At 39.9% G+C, this 14,495-nt stretch overlaps 1 protein-coding gene across 1 annotated transcript in view; it reads right to left on the reverse strand.

Moving 5' to 3' along the window:
* Window positions 1-14,495, reverse strand: part of ds (dachsous cadherin-related 1) — a 377,057-nt gene that overhangs the window by 17,958 nt on the left and 344,604 nt on the right. The window contains exons 9-15 of the mRNA XM_087413226.1: window positions 11,570-11,848; window positions 10,194-10,417; window positions 8,766-9,432; window positions 8,324-8,674; window positions 5,091-5,417; window positions 4,476-4,899; window positions 153-1,137 (exon numbers count right to left, since the gene is read on the reverse strand). Coding sequence (XP_087269352.1) covers window positions 153-1,137; window positions 4,476-4,899; window positions 5,091-5,417; window positions 8,324-8,674; window positions 8,766-9,432; window positions 10,194-10,417; window positions 11,570-11,848 — 3,257 coding nt within the window. The remainder of the gene's footprint in view (window positions 1-152; window positions 1,138-4,475; window positions 4,900-5,090; window positions 5,418-8,323; window positions 8,675-8,765; window positions 9,433-10,193; window positions 10,418-11,569; window positions 11,849-14,495) is intronic.

Genomic DNA, 14,495 nt, shown 5'->3' on the forward strand with positions numbered 1-14,495 from the left:
CTTTTAAACTCTTTCTTAAACCCTATTATAAAAATAATTTCCTTATAGATTTTCATATCACATATGATTCGTACTTTAATTAGTTTTGTTATGTAAAGAGGTATCATATAACGTATTAAATATAAATATTATATTTTAATAATATAACATTAGAATATAATAATTAGGGTGATGTTAGTAAAAAGTTTTCTCACCTTCACGACGAAATCTCCTTTGGTATTGCCTTCGAGTACAGTAGCCGAGTACTGTATTTGCGTGAAGATTGGTGGATTATCGTTGACATCGGATATCCTGATAATTACTTTCACATATGCTTCCAGAACTTCCTGGCTTCTCGCTATCACATTGAGAATGTGCCTTGAGCTTTCTCTAGGTATCTCCTTTGGCTGCTGCCCCTCCAAAGATCTGCCCCACGAATTCGTGCGCCCTGTATCATCTGGCAGTTCGTTATTGGATTTTACTGTCATATCATTCCAAAACTCCGCGTCCAACCTGGTAGGATCATTGACGTGCAACAGACCAGTGTCTTCGTCGATCGCAAAGGTGTTATAGTTGTTTCCGGACGCGATCGAATATGTGACGCGCTGTTTCCTGCCATCGGTACGTACCGCGGTGATTTTAATTATCTCCGTGCCAACTGCTGAATTTTCCTGAATGACAACGTTGTATGTGTCATTCTGAAATTTCAAGCTGGGCGTCAGGTCCGCGAGATGGCCGACTTGAAGCTCGATCAAACCCTTAGCGCATTTCGGTGGATTACCCTTGTCCTGGGCCAACACCTCCAGGTAGTATGTCTTGCCATTATCTTGCGACAATGATAGACTTGCCGTTACCTCGCCGGTACTAGGATGTATTCGAAATTTCGGTTTCTCCTGCTCGTTTATCAATGAGTACACAATATCACCGTTTACACCGTCGTCAGCGTCTTTGGCTGATACCCGGAGAATGTTTTGACCCGGCTTCGTACTGATGGGCACGCGTGTCCGAAAGGGATACTCCTCGAAAATTGGTGCGTTATCATTTATGTCACTGATGATGATTTCGACGGGTATCGATGTTCTTTTCGCATCATACATGCCGCTATCCGTGGCAACCACGAGGAAAGTATAGTTGCTTTGACGTTCACGGTCCAATGGGCTGTATCGAACAGGAAGAAACAGACATTAGTTATAGAATAATATAATAAGTTTATCGCAATCACGAAATTGAGAAATAAAGAATAAAAATATTAATTTAATAAAAAGAGACATTGCAATTTATTTCCTTCAGAATCCGATTTAATGTCAATAAAATCTATTAAATTAATAGTTTTATTTGTTAATAAAAATTATGATTGTGTTTTATTTTCAATAAAATAGATAAATATTTTGTTTCTACGTTAATAAAAAATTATTAAGAGATCACAAGAAAAGTTATTAGAATTCTGATTTAGTCTCACAGTATTGTACCTTAAATTAATTTTCTTAAAACAATGCTATTAGGAAGTTACGTAAACGCAAGTCGAGCAAGCAAGAGAAGTTCCCAGCGTGCCTTCGCGATACAACGTAACGTTCGTAATAATTCTTAATAAGCGTGGGATAATGATCGGTTGGTAGTGCACGAGTTCGATACGCTTATTTACGATTGCGCGAAGCTAACTCGAATACTCCACAGTTATCTTCCGCCCTAGTATCTGCTGTATCTGCTGTATCTGCTGTATCTGCTGACTGCAATTCGAAGTATGCAATACGAATCTCTATCGCATTTGAACAGAATGACAGTTGCAAGAAATGTTTCATTTGAGAATGATTCAAGGAATGCAAGTATTTTTTTTTATTTCACGATTGATGTTATCACTCAATTAATAAATAAATGAAACACAAATAGATTTATATGAAAAACACGTGGATAGATGACGGCTGATTTAATAAAAGTTTCGCACTTCGATTACAGGAATTGTTGACATATCATTTCCACAAAAGATGATTTTGCTAAAGTATCAAAAAGTTGTTCTCCTTGAGGTGCACGATTATTTCATTAGAGGAATTCCTTATCTATCGTACACAACAAAAATAATTTTGTTGGATCATCAAAATAATTACATAGGAAACTCAAGCATAATGAGCAATGTTTGCAAAAAATGTTGACATTCTAGAAATCAGTTTGAGCGTCATACACAATTATTTTGATTGTCTAACAAAATTATTTTCTGTATCTAGCTAAAAAATTAGATCAATAGTTGTTCAAATCAACGATCAAATTACTTGTAAGATTAATATTATTATATCTTAATGATTGTGTTGCAAATTCGAAAGTAATCAACGAGAAAACAAGAATAAATGTATTTAAAATTAATTACATATAGAATTATTATTCATCTAATTTTAACCGCAGTTGACGCTTCTTATTTAGTCTTAATTTATATCTAAATTTTTAGATATTTCAACAAAACCATCTTTTCCATATAATATCGTCTCAGTGTTCTTTCTATCAGTTCGCATTATTTATCAAATTCTAAATGAGAACTGATCCTCGTTTGATCCATACATTGTCTCTACCAGGTGGTCTCCAGAGAAAACAAAAGAAGGGAGAAGTGTTCCGTACCGAGAGGTGCTGCAGAACGATGGCTTCAAAAGTGCGGCTTTCAAAAGGTAAGAGAAACGAGACCGTCGTCGCAAGAGCAACGGTAATAAAGCGACACGAAAGTCGAGTCCACGGCTACTGATCGAGGGAAGAGGATACCAAAAACAGAAGCAGGAGGAGAAAGAAGAGGCGGAGGAGACGGTGAAACGAGACGACTGGACAGTGGCCGCGGCGGGAAAGAGTGAAGAGAGAATGAGAGAGACAACGAAAGTGGGAGAGATGCGGCGAAAGAGTAGTTCGAACCGAGATCTGGTTTTGCATATCAGGAGGCATTTTGCTGGCTGAAATAATGCATTGAAATGCCAGATGGCAGCGTCTCGCTGAAATGACACACGGCTGTCGCGACGCAAAAGTATGCGCCCCCCCTGGGCTCCTTAGTCCTTTCCATGGCTACCGACTTCTCTCTCTCTCTCTCTCTCTCTCTCTCTCTCTCTCTCTCTCTATATATATATATATATATATATATATATATATATATATATATATATATATATATATTGTCAACTGGCGCCTTGTTCTCCAACATTTCGCGGTCCTGTGTTCGCATATCCTGCAAAGCACTCGTCTCATTGATAATCGGAAAACGGTAAAAGGCGGAAAAGCCGCGTACACAGATACAGTTAAACAAAATCGTAAGATTCGCACCGAAATAAGAGGGGGTAGAAAAGGAGGATCGACTAATTGCCACGGGGATTAAAGCACGAATCGTGAGTCACTGAGACGGATGTTGGGCGTGTCAGTAATGCGGGTTTACGGCGACTCCGCATAATAATTTGCAACAAGCAAATTATACATTCCGGCGTGGAAGTGATTTATCGAAATCACTCGATCGTGTCGTCTTCAGAGGCAGGTCGTCGGACATGACACGAAAGGGTAGGCGACTCTAATCATCGTGAAACTCTTACGCGTACAACTATCCACCTATAAAAGTTAATGTTTTGTATATAAAGGCTCGGTATTGAATTCAATTCCGCGAAGTTCGCGTGCAATTAACGTTGAGAGTTTTCCACCGTTCGTAGACCATAATCGCCGAGACCGTAATCGAGTAATTAATGATCATCGGTCAGCGTACTTCATTGGACCAAGGTTCGCGGTAGCCCGCAGCGAAATTGTTCATTAATTAACGAACTACGACTTTGCTGTTTGATGGGATGGACGGAAGTCATGGAAAGTTCTCCGTCTTAACGACGTCCCAAGATATCGGTTTATTGCGTGCGTAATCATAAGAGACACACATCGATCGAGAAAGATGAACGAAGGACCGGACAAGAGATAGATAGATAAAAGAAAAATGCAGGAGAAAAAGGAAGGAAGAGTAGTATCTCGAGTTGTGCTGACGAGTTATGCATACGGAATCATTTAATCGGCTATAGTGCGTCGTTCGTGAAGCGCATCGACTGACTTTATAATTTTACGACTTTCCTAGACTGCGCCGCTCCTTCCTCCCCCACTGCCTTCGAGCGTCGAGCTTTTTTCACTGCAAGCCGACTGGCTGCTCTTTCCAACGTATACGAATGCGTGTGTGTGCGCGTCTTCACTTCCCGTTTTACGACGTTATACTACCGGCGTAATATCCCTCTGGGTGATCCTAATCGGATGTATAATAAAGGTCGCGGTAATTAACGCCAGGATGAAATTAGTCGGTTGCTAGCCGAGATCACAAAGCGAAACTCGCATGCGATCTAAAAGAAAAGAGAAAGAAATAGGGAGAGGCTGAACAAAAGACCTTAGAGAGAGAAAGAAGGAAACAGAAAAGGTCAGAAGGGAAAAAAATGATGACAATGACAGAGGGTAAAAGAAAGAAGAGAAGGCGTACGTAAAAAAAAAGCAAATGACGGGACGCGTGCACTCACCCAGCTGTAGTAACAACGCCAGTTAAGTTGTCGACCCTGAAGAGCCAGCTAGTTTCTTCGGCGATAGCGTATGTGATCTTCCCGTTTACACCTTGATCTGGATCAATCGCCTTTACGGACATCACGCTCGAATCCGGTGGGACGTCCTCTGAGATAGTTGTCATATACTTTGAAGGATAGTAATTCGCTGGATAGTTCGATCCGTACAAGAAACCGCTGTTCAGATTCTGCACGAAACTCGGAGCATTGTCGTTGATGTCCAGCACGATCACGGTGAGGTTGCAGTACGCTTCTCTGCTCGGTCTTCCCCTGTCCTTGGCCGAAATCGTTAGCACGTACTTGGGCACGTTCTCCCGATCCAGATTCAACATCGACAATACACCGGTAGACGGATTTAACACGAATTTGGCGCCGATGTTGCCGCCTGGAATGAAAAGCAAGGATTAAAATCAATTATAATCGAGTTTTATATTTAAGATTGTCTTATAAGTACAATTTTAAGATTATGAACTAATCAGAGGGCCGTATTAGTACCTTAAAACATTACTTAAGTCTTAAATTTTATTTACGCGATTTTTCGCATATACTACAAGTATATCTAGTGAGACAACTTACTTTCGATACTATAGAAGATTTCGCCATTCTTTCCATCATCAAGATCGGTAGCAGCTATCACGTGGATCACGGAAGTTTCCTGATTTTCCGGCACGGCGAGGGTGTAGCAAGAACCCGGTCGAAATTCCGGACTATTATCATTCTCGTCCATCACTATAACTTCCAGAGTTGTAACGTCCAGAAGTTTGTTGGATCTCGCCAAGATAGAAACTGAGTAATGTGAGACTTCCTCGCGATCCAGGAGATCCCGAAGAGTGACTTGACCATTAGTCGATATGGCGAACTTGTTCGAAGCTACGCCATTCGGGATGCTGAAGGTGACATTATCTACGCGGAACAAATAAGAAGTTAATCAATGTGTACTTTATTAATTAAAAAACGTGTGCATCAGTTATATATTTCACAGAATTATTGGAACTACGAAATATTTCTATAAATATTTAATTCGTTATCTTCCAACATAGTCTTCTCATTTTCTTCTTTCGCCCTGCTATTTTTTTCGTTAATTCCTATTTCTTTTATAATAAATATTGTACGCATTTTTATTTAGATTTTATTTACGTTCCGTCTAATTCATATCTCCTGTTCTATTATTACTGCAGACATTAAAGCAATAATTTTACAGCAGCAGTCGCTATAAATTTATTTATAAATCAATTATAATAAGTTAAGATAATTATATGCAAATATGTTTTACATATGAATATGCGTTTTGTATCCACTGTTAAACTCTGAAAAAAGATATTCTTCCAATATTCAAAGAATATATATTATATTATTTATCATGTAATTTATTTATTCTAAAACGAAGAAAGAAATTATCATCTTATCCGCAAATCCGGAGCAGCTTCGCGACGATTTTCCTATTCGAGCACGCCGTCGGTGACTTTAATGCTTTCGTTTCTCGAATTCCAGCGCGCTTAGCCCATGCTCGTCGGATTTTTAGCGGACTTAGAACAAAGCGATTTAGTGTATGTATACGTATGCGCGTGTCGCATCGTGGCCATCCCTCGTCTTGTTTCCAGTAAGTAGCGATATGTCGTGTGCGTGTGTGCGTACACACGCGAAACCGCACGTTGGTATAGAGTCCGGTGATTTGCCTATGCGGCAGACCGGCGGCACGATGATATACGCGGCCATTGTTTCGCCTCGTCCTCTCTCTAATCCCCCTTGCCTTTCTACGTTCTACACTCGCTCCCGCATTTCGCAACAACCTCCCCTCTATGCATTACTGAGCCGGCGATCCCTGAAGGACCGGTACCTTCGGCACACCCTTGGGTCGCGCTAATGCGCTCGTCCGGCATCGTGATAGATAAGCGGCGAACCAGAGATACCGTGCTGTCGGCGGAGCTGGTTTATCGCACTTTAACCGTTCGTCAGACTGAAACGGACTGGATCGGATGGCTTCCCGTGTTAGACGCAAATCCTATGCGGATTTAGCGCGAAGAAATGATGCGTAATACACGAAAGAACGGTTTTGCTGAGGTATTTAAAAATTTAACTATTATATATAAATACAGATCTGAAAACAATTTTGTTAGATCAAAATTATATAGGACATTCAAACTGAATGGCAAAACTTGTGGCAGCATTGCTCATCCTGCTTGAGATTCTTACGTAATTATTTTTGATAGATCATCAAAATAATTACCATTAATTAATTTATAATTATTTTCAAGTCTGTATTTAGATGGTTCAGTCAAATTTATTGTCTTTTCCATGACTATTGCAGACATGAAGATATGCATATATAAGTCCAGTACTAATTTTTGTAATTTTAATGATACTGTCGGTATCGTTACTGTCAGTTTTTTTATAATATATCAAATCTGAATATAATCTGATAATGATAATATAACGATTTGAATATTATCATTAAAAGCCATGGCACAGAAAAAAACTTAAGCAATAAAACGTAAGCGGTAAGCGAATTGATCAATTATAGTATAGAGATCGTAAAACCATAACAGTAATAAATCCAACATGTCGATTTCCTTACTGCTTACATTTTATTGCTTAAGTTTTTTGTGTGCTGTGATCATAAGAGTTATAGAATCCTATTGCAGGTATAAAGATATACGTCCAGTAAACATAGCGTTTATCAAATTTTTGTGTCATAATTGGCATTTTTGCTTACTACCGGTTTTCTCGCATAGTAGAAAAAATAGACTAATATGAATACACGAAGCACAATTATATGACGGATAAACGATTTCCGGAAATAGCGTCTTCAAGAAGTGCGTCTTTTCCTCCTGAACATCGGACATTTCGAGGTTAATATATGACGTGAAGTCGTCTAGTCGCAAGACTTTTGCGACAATAATTAGCGGCATCGTCAGATCGCTAATTATCGCGCGTCCCAAAAGATGCGACAAGCTTTGTCATAAATAACGAGCTCGTTTGAAAACTCGAGCTCATTATTGCGTTTTCCAAGGGAGAAGTATTCGAGGACGTGTTTCTCGGCGAAAACGACGATATGTTCTACAGGACGAACAAATCTTGGGATTTCGGCTGGCGCAGACTTGCTTTTTAAAGTATAGTGCAAGGAGAAGATACAAACTGAGGTTCGACCGCAGCGGGATACTTTGGACAAGGTTGCCGGCGACTTCGACAGAATCCGCGCGAGTCTTTTCGATAAATTTACTGTAATGTTCGGTATTGACCAGATTCGAAGCAATTAAATATTCCAGGTATTTTCGTAGCAGGGTTTTCCTATTAGCTGCGGTGAGCGCGGCAATGATTATGCGGCACTGTTTGCGTGCGGTGTGTAGGTGGGCGGCAAATTACACATACTATCTATATTCTATGTCGAAGACTCGCTCAAAGAGAAAGAAAGGTGAAATCGTCAGAATGCAAGTGAGATGCCTAAGAAAAGTACGAGAAACAGCAAATTGTCTTTCGCTATCTCTAACTTCAATCGCGGTCTCCTTATACGCCATTAAGTTGACAGTTCTAGTTAAATTTGCACCGACAGGGACTTTACGCACCACCGAAACTGTAAGAACGCAGTGTCTAAAAGTATCTTTGTTATGCCTCAGGGTTCGATAAGTTTCTACTATTTTGCTTCTGATGCCATATATATGCAGTTACATCATTTCGCTCGAGATAATAAATTGGAAATCCATTAGAACTAATTCGATAATATTATTACTTTGTATTAATCGTCGCAATGTGACAAATTTTAGTTTAACTGGCACACAGTAGAGATATAGCTATGAGATCTTTAGTCTTACCTTGATCCGCAATTGCTGGTCCTGCAACGTTTATCACATGCGATCCGATGTGGAGGTTTTCGGAAATCTTAACGATCGGATTAGGCAACAGTAGTCGAGGAGGTCCACTCGCTTGTGCCGCTACCGGATTCAGGCTCAGATTCAGTGTAGCCTTGCGGAATGGTGTTCCGTGATCGTTGGCCGTAATCTCAACATTCATGGGCTCCGTGATGGGCTTCACAAGGGTGACGATGCCCGACTCGTAACCCATGATGAGCCGCGTTTCCTTATTATCCGAGGTTATCACATAAGATATTCGACCGTTGTCGCCAAAGTCCTTATCTACAGCGACGACTTTTACCACGTTAGCTCCTAGTAAAATTAAGAAAATAAAGAATTTCATTAATCATCCTGTTATATGTATATAACTTTATAATCTATTCAGCTGAGATGTAAAATTTACCAGGCAGAAGATTCGATGGGACATTTATCTTAGTAAATTCTGGCGCGACGAAGACGGGATCGTTGTCATTCTCATCGAGAACGATGATTTTTGCGGTGACTGTGGAAGCTAGTTGCTCTCCTGGTAGTGCCCGGTCCGATGCTTTGAGGATTAAAGTGTGCTGCATTATCTCTTCTCTATCCAATTGCTTGGCCAACGTCAAAGCGCCAGTTAAAGAATCTACGGTGAAGCAACCCTTCGCTGGAAACTCGGCTACGAGACCGTATCTGAGTTCGCCATTCAAGCCACTATCCAGATCACTGGCCGTGAGGTTGTAAATGGTTGAGCCAATTGCTGTTGTTTCGGACACGAGAACAATTATCGGATCCTGCGGCCAACTCGGTGGATTATCGTTAGCATCTTCTATAATGATCTTCACGGAAACGGCAATGCTCTGAGGATTCCCGAGTGAGGTTGTGTCTAATGCACGAATCTGCAAGTGATATTCGCTTACATTCTCGCGATCGAGCGAGTGAGCGACTACCAGCTGGCCCGAGCTGCGATCGACATCGAAAGCTGGAAACTCGCTGATTGGCGTCAGTGAGTCCAAGGTGAAAGCCACGCGACCCGCAGGACCCGCTCCCGAAACTGATCCCACTGCGTGCCCGATACTTGCATCCTCGCGCACCTGAATGAATCGAGTGTATATTATTAAATTCACTCCACTTTACTCTGATATATAAAAATATTGTCTTTTTTATAAAAATAATTTATGTGTATTGATTAAATCTGAGGAAATGTCATGTACTAATAAAGTCAAAATGAGTATTATATTTAGAATAATCTTGTATTAGTCTTCTCTCTGCAATCATATTTTTATTTATTATTCCCTCCGTCCAACTAAGTTTTTTTACTAATCTAGGATTTCAAAAAATGAGGACAAATTTAGGATTACTTTTCATCTATATTACGAAATAATTTTTTAGGTAGATATTTTAGGAGAAACTGGACTCTGTCCTTTTTTATTTTAGATAAAATTTGCTTGAGTAAAAAAGGAACTAGACTGCGATTGGGGAAGAATTAATTAATAAGAAAAACAAAAATATTAAGTTATTAGAATATGTATCTTTCTAAGAATTAAAAAAGGACAAAATTAAATATTTATAATAATTAAAAACAACGAAGCTCGTAAGATCGCGATAAAATTTCAATCTCCCATAGAATTTTCTACAGAATTTCTAACGTGGCATAAATTGTATGAAGCTATCCACAGGAAACACACATAATAATAGCGACGAGTCGTCGTCGCAGGGATGTTAGTGCGATCATAAATGTTCTAATGAATAATTGCAGTAGGGAACTACGAAGATCCACGGCATCCAAACGAAGCTAGAAACATATTTGATGGGAAAATGAATCCTACTGGGTGGCAAGGTCAATAGTACTCACGTTAAAGGTAAGACTGCTGCTGGTGAAGGTCGGCCGGTTATCTGCAAGTGCCAGAACTTCGACTCGCAACACGCGCTCGCTGTGTCGCGGTGGATGACCGGCGTCGGTTGCCCTTATGGACACCCGGTATACGTTGCGCTCCTCGTGATCAAGTACGGCCTTGGTCCTGATCATACCGGTGATCGGGTCGATGGTGAAGACATTGTAGCCGTCCGAGTCTCGGTCTGTAGCGAAAAACGAAGTCAGGTCTGAGCAGAAACATTCTTCGTCAGATGGACGAACAAAATTACGGCTGGACAATCATTCTTGCTGTTGCAAACTTGAACGCGGGAGAGCACGCGGTATAGAAAAACTCTTTGATATCTGTGCCATTGACTCTGAGGAGAATCGTGTACATGAAATAAGCGCCGCGATAGAACACGGGATGAAATACTTGACATGGACGGGAAGAGGTACATCCTCGACAATATTACAATATCTCCTGCGATGGGATGTTAAGATTTAATCTCTGATTAAGATTCTTTTCTCGCTGTACGAGCGATCATAAAAATTCGATTCCAATCGTAACCGAAATGGACTGGCACGCGTGGTAACGATTCTTCATAGACGGCGAAGTATATTTCGCTAGCGAATAATACGCCCGGTAAAAACGCCCGCGACTGCTTTTAAGACCGCACATAATTGTTTCTGTAATTGCTCCTGGGTTATTAAAGCCTCAAAAAGTGCTTGCTCTACCGCAGGAGAGTCAAGAGCGACCGGTAAAAAAAACCAAGTCCGCCGTCTAATCTCCGGCATGTAAGTACTCTCTCGCTATTTCTCTATTATTCCTGACTCTCTGCGACTCAGCCCGACGCTCTCGTAACGAAGCCAGGCAATTATTGGTTGCGTACACATACACCCAACTAATTGTAATTTATATATTTTCTTACCGGGATAATCATATCGGAGGCAGAAGCGCAATTTCCTTAATCTTTAATTAGTAGCGCGTAACCGATTGGATCGCACACAATGACGATCGGATAATAAAAAATGACACAATATATATTCTCTAAAATCTGTAGAGTACATCTTATTCTTGGAGAGTGAAAATTGACTCAATCTTTCTCAAAACTGGCTCAATCTTTACTCTTTAGAGTGCGATTCCACTTTAAAAAATTTAGAGAGGGTGTTAAAAAAAACCGTTCCCTATTTATTGTATAACAGATTGATTGAATTTCCAACCTATGTTCACTAAGATTTTTTTACTGAGTAAGTATAGTGTGTACTATTTACCATATAAATGCTGAATGATTTTTTTTAACACCCTGTATATATTACCGCGAGATTTAGACTTAATAAGTTTAATGTTAAACTTATTAAGCAATGTTAATCCTTACCTTTCGGGATGCTGTACGTCACTGAAGCATTTTCACCGAGATCCATGTCCATTGCTCGCACTCTGGCTACCTCCGTTCCCGGTGGTTGCTCCTCCCTGACACTGACCACATCCCCCTGGGGATCGACGATCTCAGGCGAATTGTCGTTGACATCCAGGACCGTGACCTTCAGAGACACTCTGGCAGCTCTCGATGGTGTTCCTTGATCTCGTGCCTCCAGAACCAGCTCGTGGACGCTTTTCGTTTCACGGTCGAGTGGCTCGCGCGTGATAATCTCGCCTGATGGTTGCCGAGTAAAGGGGAAAGAGACAATTAATTTTCATTGCGCTTTACCAACGACGTGAGCTTATTGGCTTCTGCACACTGAACGCAATAAGCGATAGACAATAGCCAATAAGAATTTTGCTTTTTCGGTGCGATGTTGATTAGGATAGCTTAAAGCTCTAGATATATCAAAGCAGTGCAAAAATCCTACATTTTTAATATCTATATCATATTTAAAAAATTACTAATAATACTAAGCGCTTATTAGACTACAGATAAAAAAATGGCGGTCGAAATTGCAATAGAAAAGTCGGCATTTCGGCTTAGATAAAAGGATTACGTTACTTTGATATATCTAGAGTTTCAATTCTCGCAGCGCCGTGGGTAGTATCTATTAACGGATGTCGAGGAATATTTATGAGCGCGCGATAAAAAGCTCCATATCGGTTTGTCTTGATATTACAATAGATACTTAAAGACTTTAAGTCTGATGGATCTTACGTGCTGATTCCCAAACTATTAGAGATCACTGAAAAAAGTCTGGTAATAATTACTAAATGTTAAGTGAAATAATACCAATCAATATCAATCAAATGATTAATATCGGTTGATATGATAAAAAATAATTTTACTTTTTTTATAAATATTTAATAAATACTCCTTAAATATTTAAGAAAGTAAACATTTTTTTTTGTTATATTAACCAAACATTTAATTGGCATTATTTCATTCAACATTGATAGCTATTACCAGACTATTTTTCTAGTGCAGACGGGAGAGTACCGATTCATTATAAAATCGAATATGTACGACTTCCGGTTGACGTCTCTTCGATCGCGCGGATGTGTAGACCGACCTTATCAATTATCCTCGTTAAGAACGATTAATTGGATAATTGTCGTTTGAACGCGAATAAGAACCATCTGTGCAGCGATTTACTCGTACTTCCCGATATACCAGGAGTTTCATTTTTCCGCTTTCGATCTCTCTCTCTCTCTCTCTCTCTCCCCCTCCTTCCTTCTACCCCCCTCTTTCCTCGCATATAATAATCATACTAGGGGCATATGTAGTCACGCGTGTAACGAGATCTGCCATAATTACGTATCGCAGAGAGTAGTCGAAGCCGAGAAGAGGACGAGGAGGATAGAAATAAGAAAATAAAGAAGAGATAGGAGTGCAAGAGTACGGTGGGGTAGAAGAGGGAAAAGATGGAGTCAAAGCGCAGAAAGGATCCCCACTTCGATGCACGGTCGGTGTATTAATTAAGCGAGCGACTAGTTGAGAAGCCGCCAGAACTATTCCAGGATCTGGGAAAAAGATCGGGATAATAATTCGTTCCCGAGACGACCTCTATCGATGTCCGCACGCCAACGCCGGGCCTTGGCCTGGCGTGCCACCACGAATTCTCGACGTACCTAATCGAAAACCATCGCGACCATTCCGGCGTTCACCGACGCGGTAGTTGGACGACGACGCCGCACTTCTCCGTTCTCGACAAGACAAACGATCGACGATGGACATGCAAACGCATCGGCCGGCTGGTCGGGGATACCATCGCGCAACAATAAGAAGTATATCGTAGGACGCGTGCTAATGCGTTTCTCGTGTTAACCGTGGGACCGCGCAACCGATCTCACCGTCATTCTTGTAAGAGGAACGTGGTTTTTGTCTTTACGTGCTTCTTCCAATATTTGAAAATCCATTGCGATCGGATGTACGAGTCAAGAATCATGTCCCATGGCACGATGTCGCTTTCTCGAAAATCAAACAGTCGTTCGACGAATGGAAACGGTAGAAGATCCAACGCGAGGAATCCCAGACCGGGATTAGATCGAAGTCTGCATCGTGGAACCTGCTCGACAACTTTGCAAACCTGCGTCTTGCTAAATTGCGGACTAGCTGAGCAATCTTATCTTTAATTTCATCACCGACGCAAAGCAACATACCAAATTATCGACGCGCAGAAAAGCCGCGGGGAAACGCCGCTAAGCACGTTTGCAGCTGAAAAATATATCGCTAAGTAATCTTAGATCTGATCGATATTTTTATATCACATGCGTAATTATAATATAAATCGATCACATAATCGTCATTCATTACGATGCGATGTATACAAGTAGACGTATTAAACGAAGTGAATGAATCTTTTTTTTCCACAGATCTTTCTCGCATAAAATCAATGTGCTACAAAGTGATTATCACTTTGTAACGCCGCAGAAGTATTACATGTCAATCATGTAACTTTCTTCCTACGGAAAAAATGAAAAGTGAAAATTTTTTGTATGTATATACCGTGTATATGTAGGTATTTTATACATATATACAGTTATATATATATATATATATATATATATATATATATATATATATATATACATACACATAACAATTTTCACTTTTCACGTTTCTGCTTCTGAAGAAATACGGAGAAAAATGTAAGATATGCTAGAATTATAGTAAATTTTATGAAATTGGCAGGTTCATATAGTCATCATTTATATAAAATTTACCAAATTTTAATAAATATTTGTTTGAATAGTACTAACTAAATATTTACTAAATATATATTTGGTACAGAAAACGTAAATTTAATTATCATTCTTTTAATTAAGTGAATATTTGTTTATTGTAAGTAAACATTTAGTTACTACTATTCAAACAA

This window comes from Acromyrmex echinatior, chromosome 14 (genome assembly GCF_024713525.1).
Source record: "Acromyrmex echinatior isolate Ae372 chromosome 14, ASM2471352v2, whole genome shotgun sequence".
Lineage (NCBI taxonomy): Eukaryota > Metazoa > Arthropoda > Insecta > Hymenoptera > Formicidae > Acromyrmex > Acromyrmex echinatior.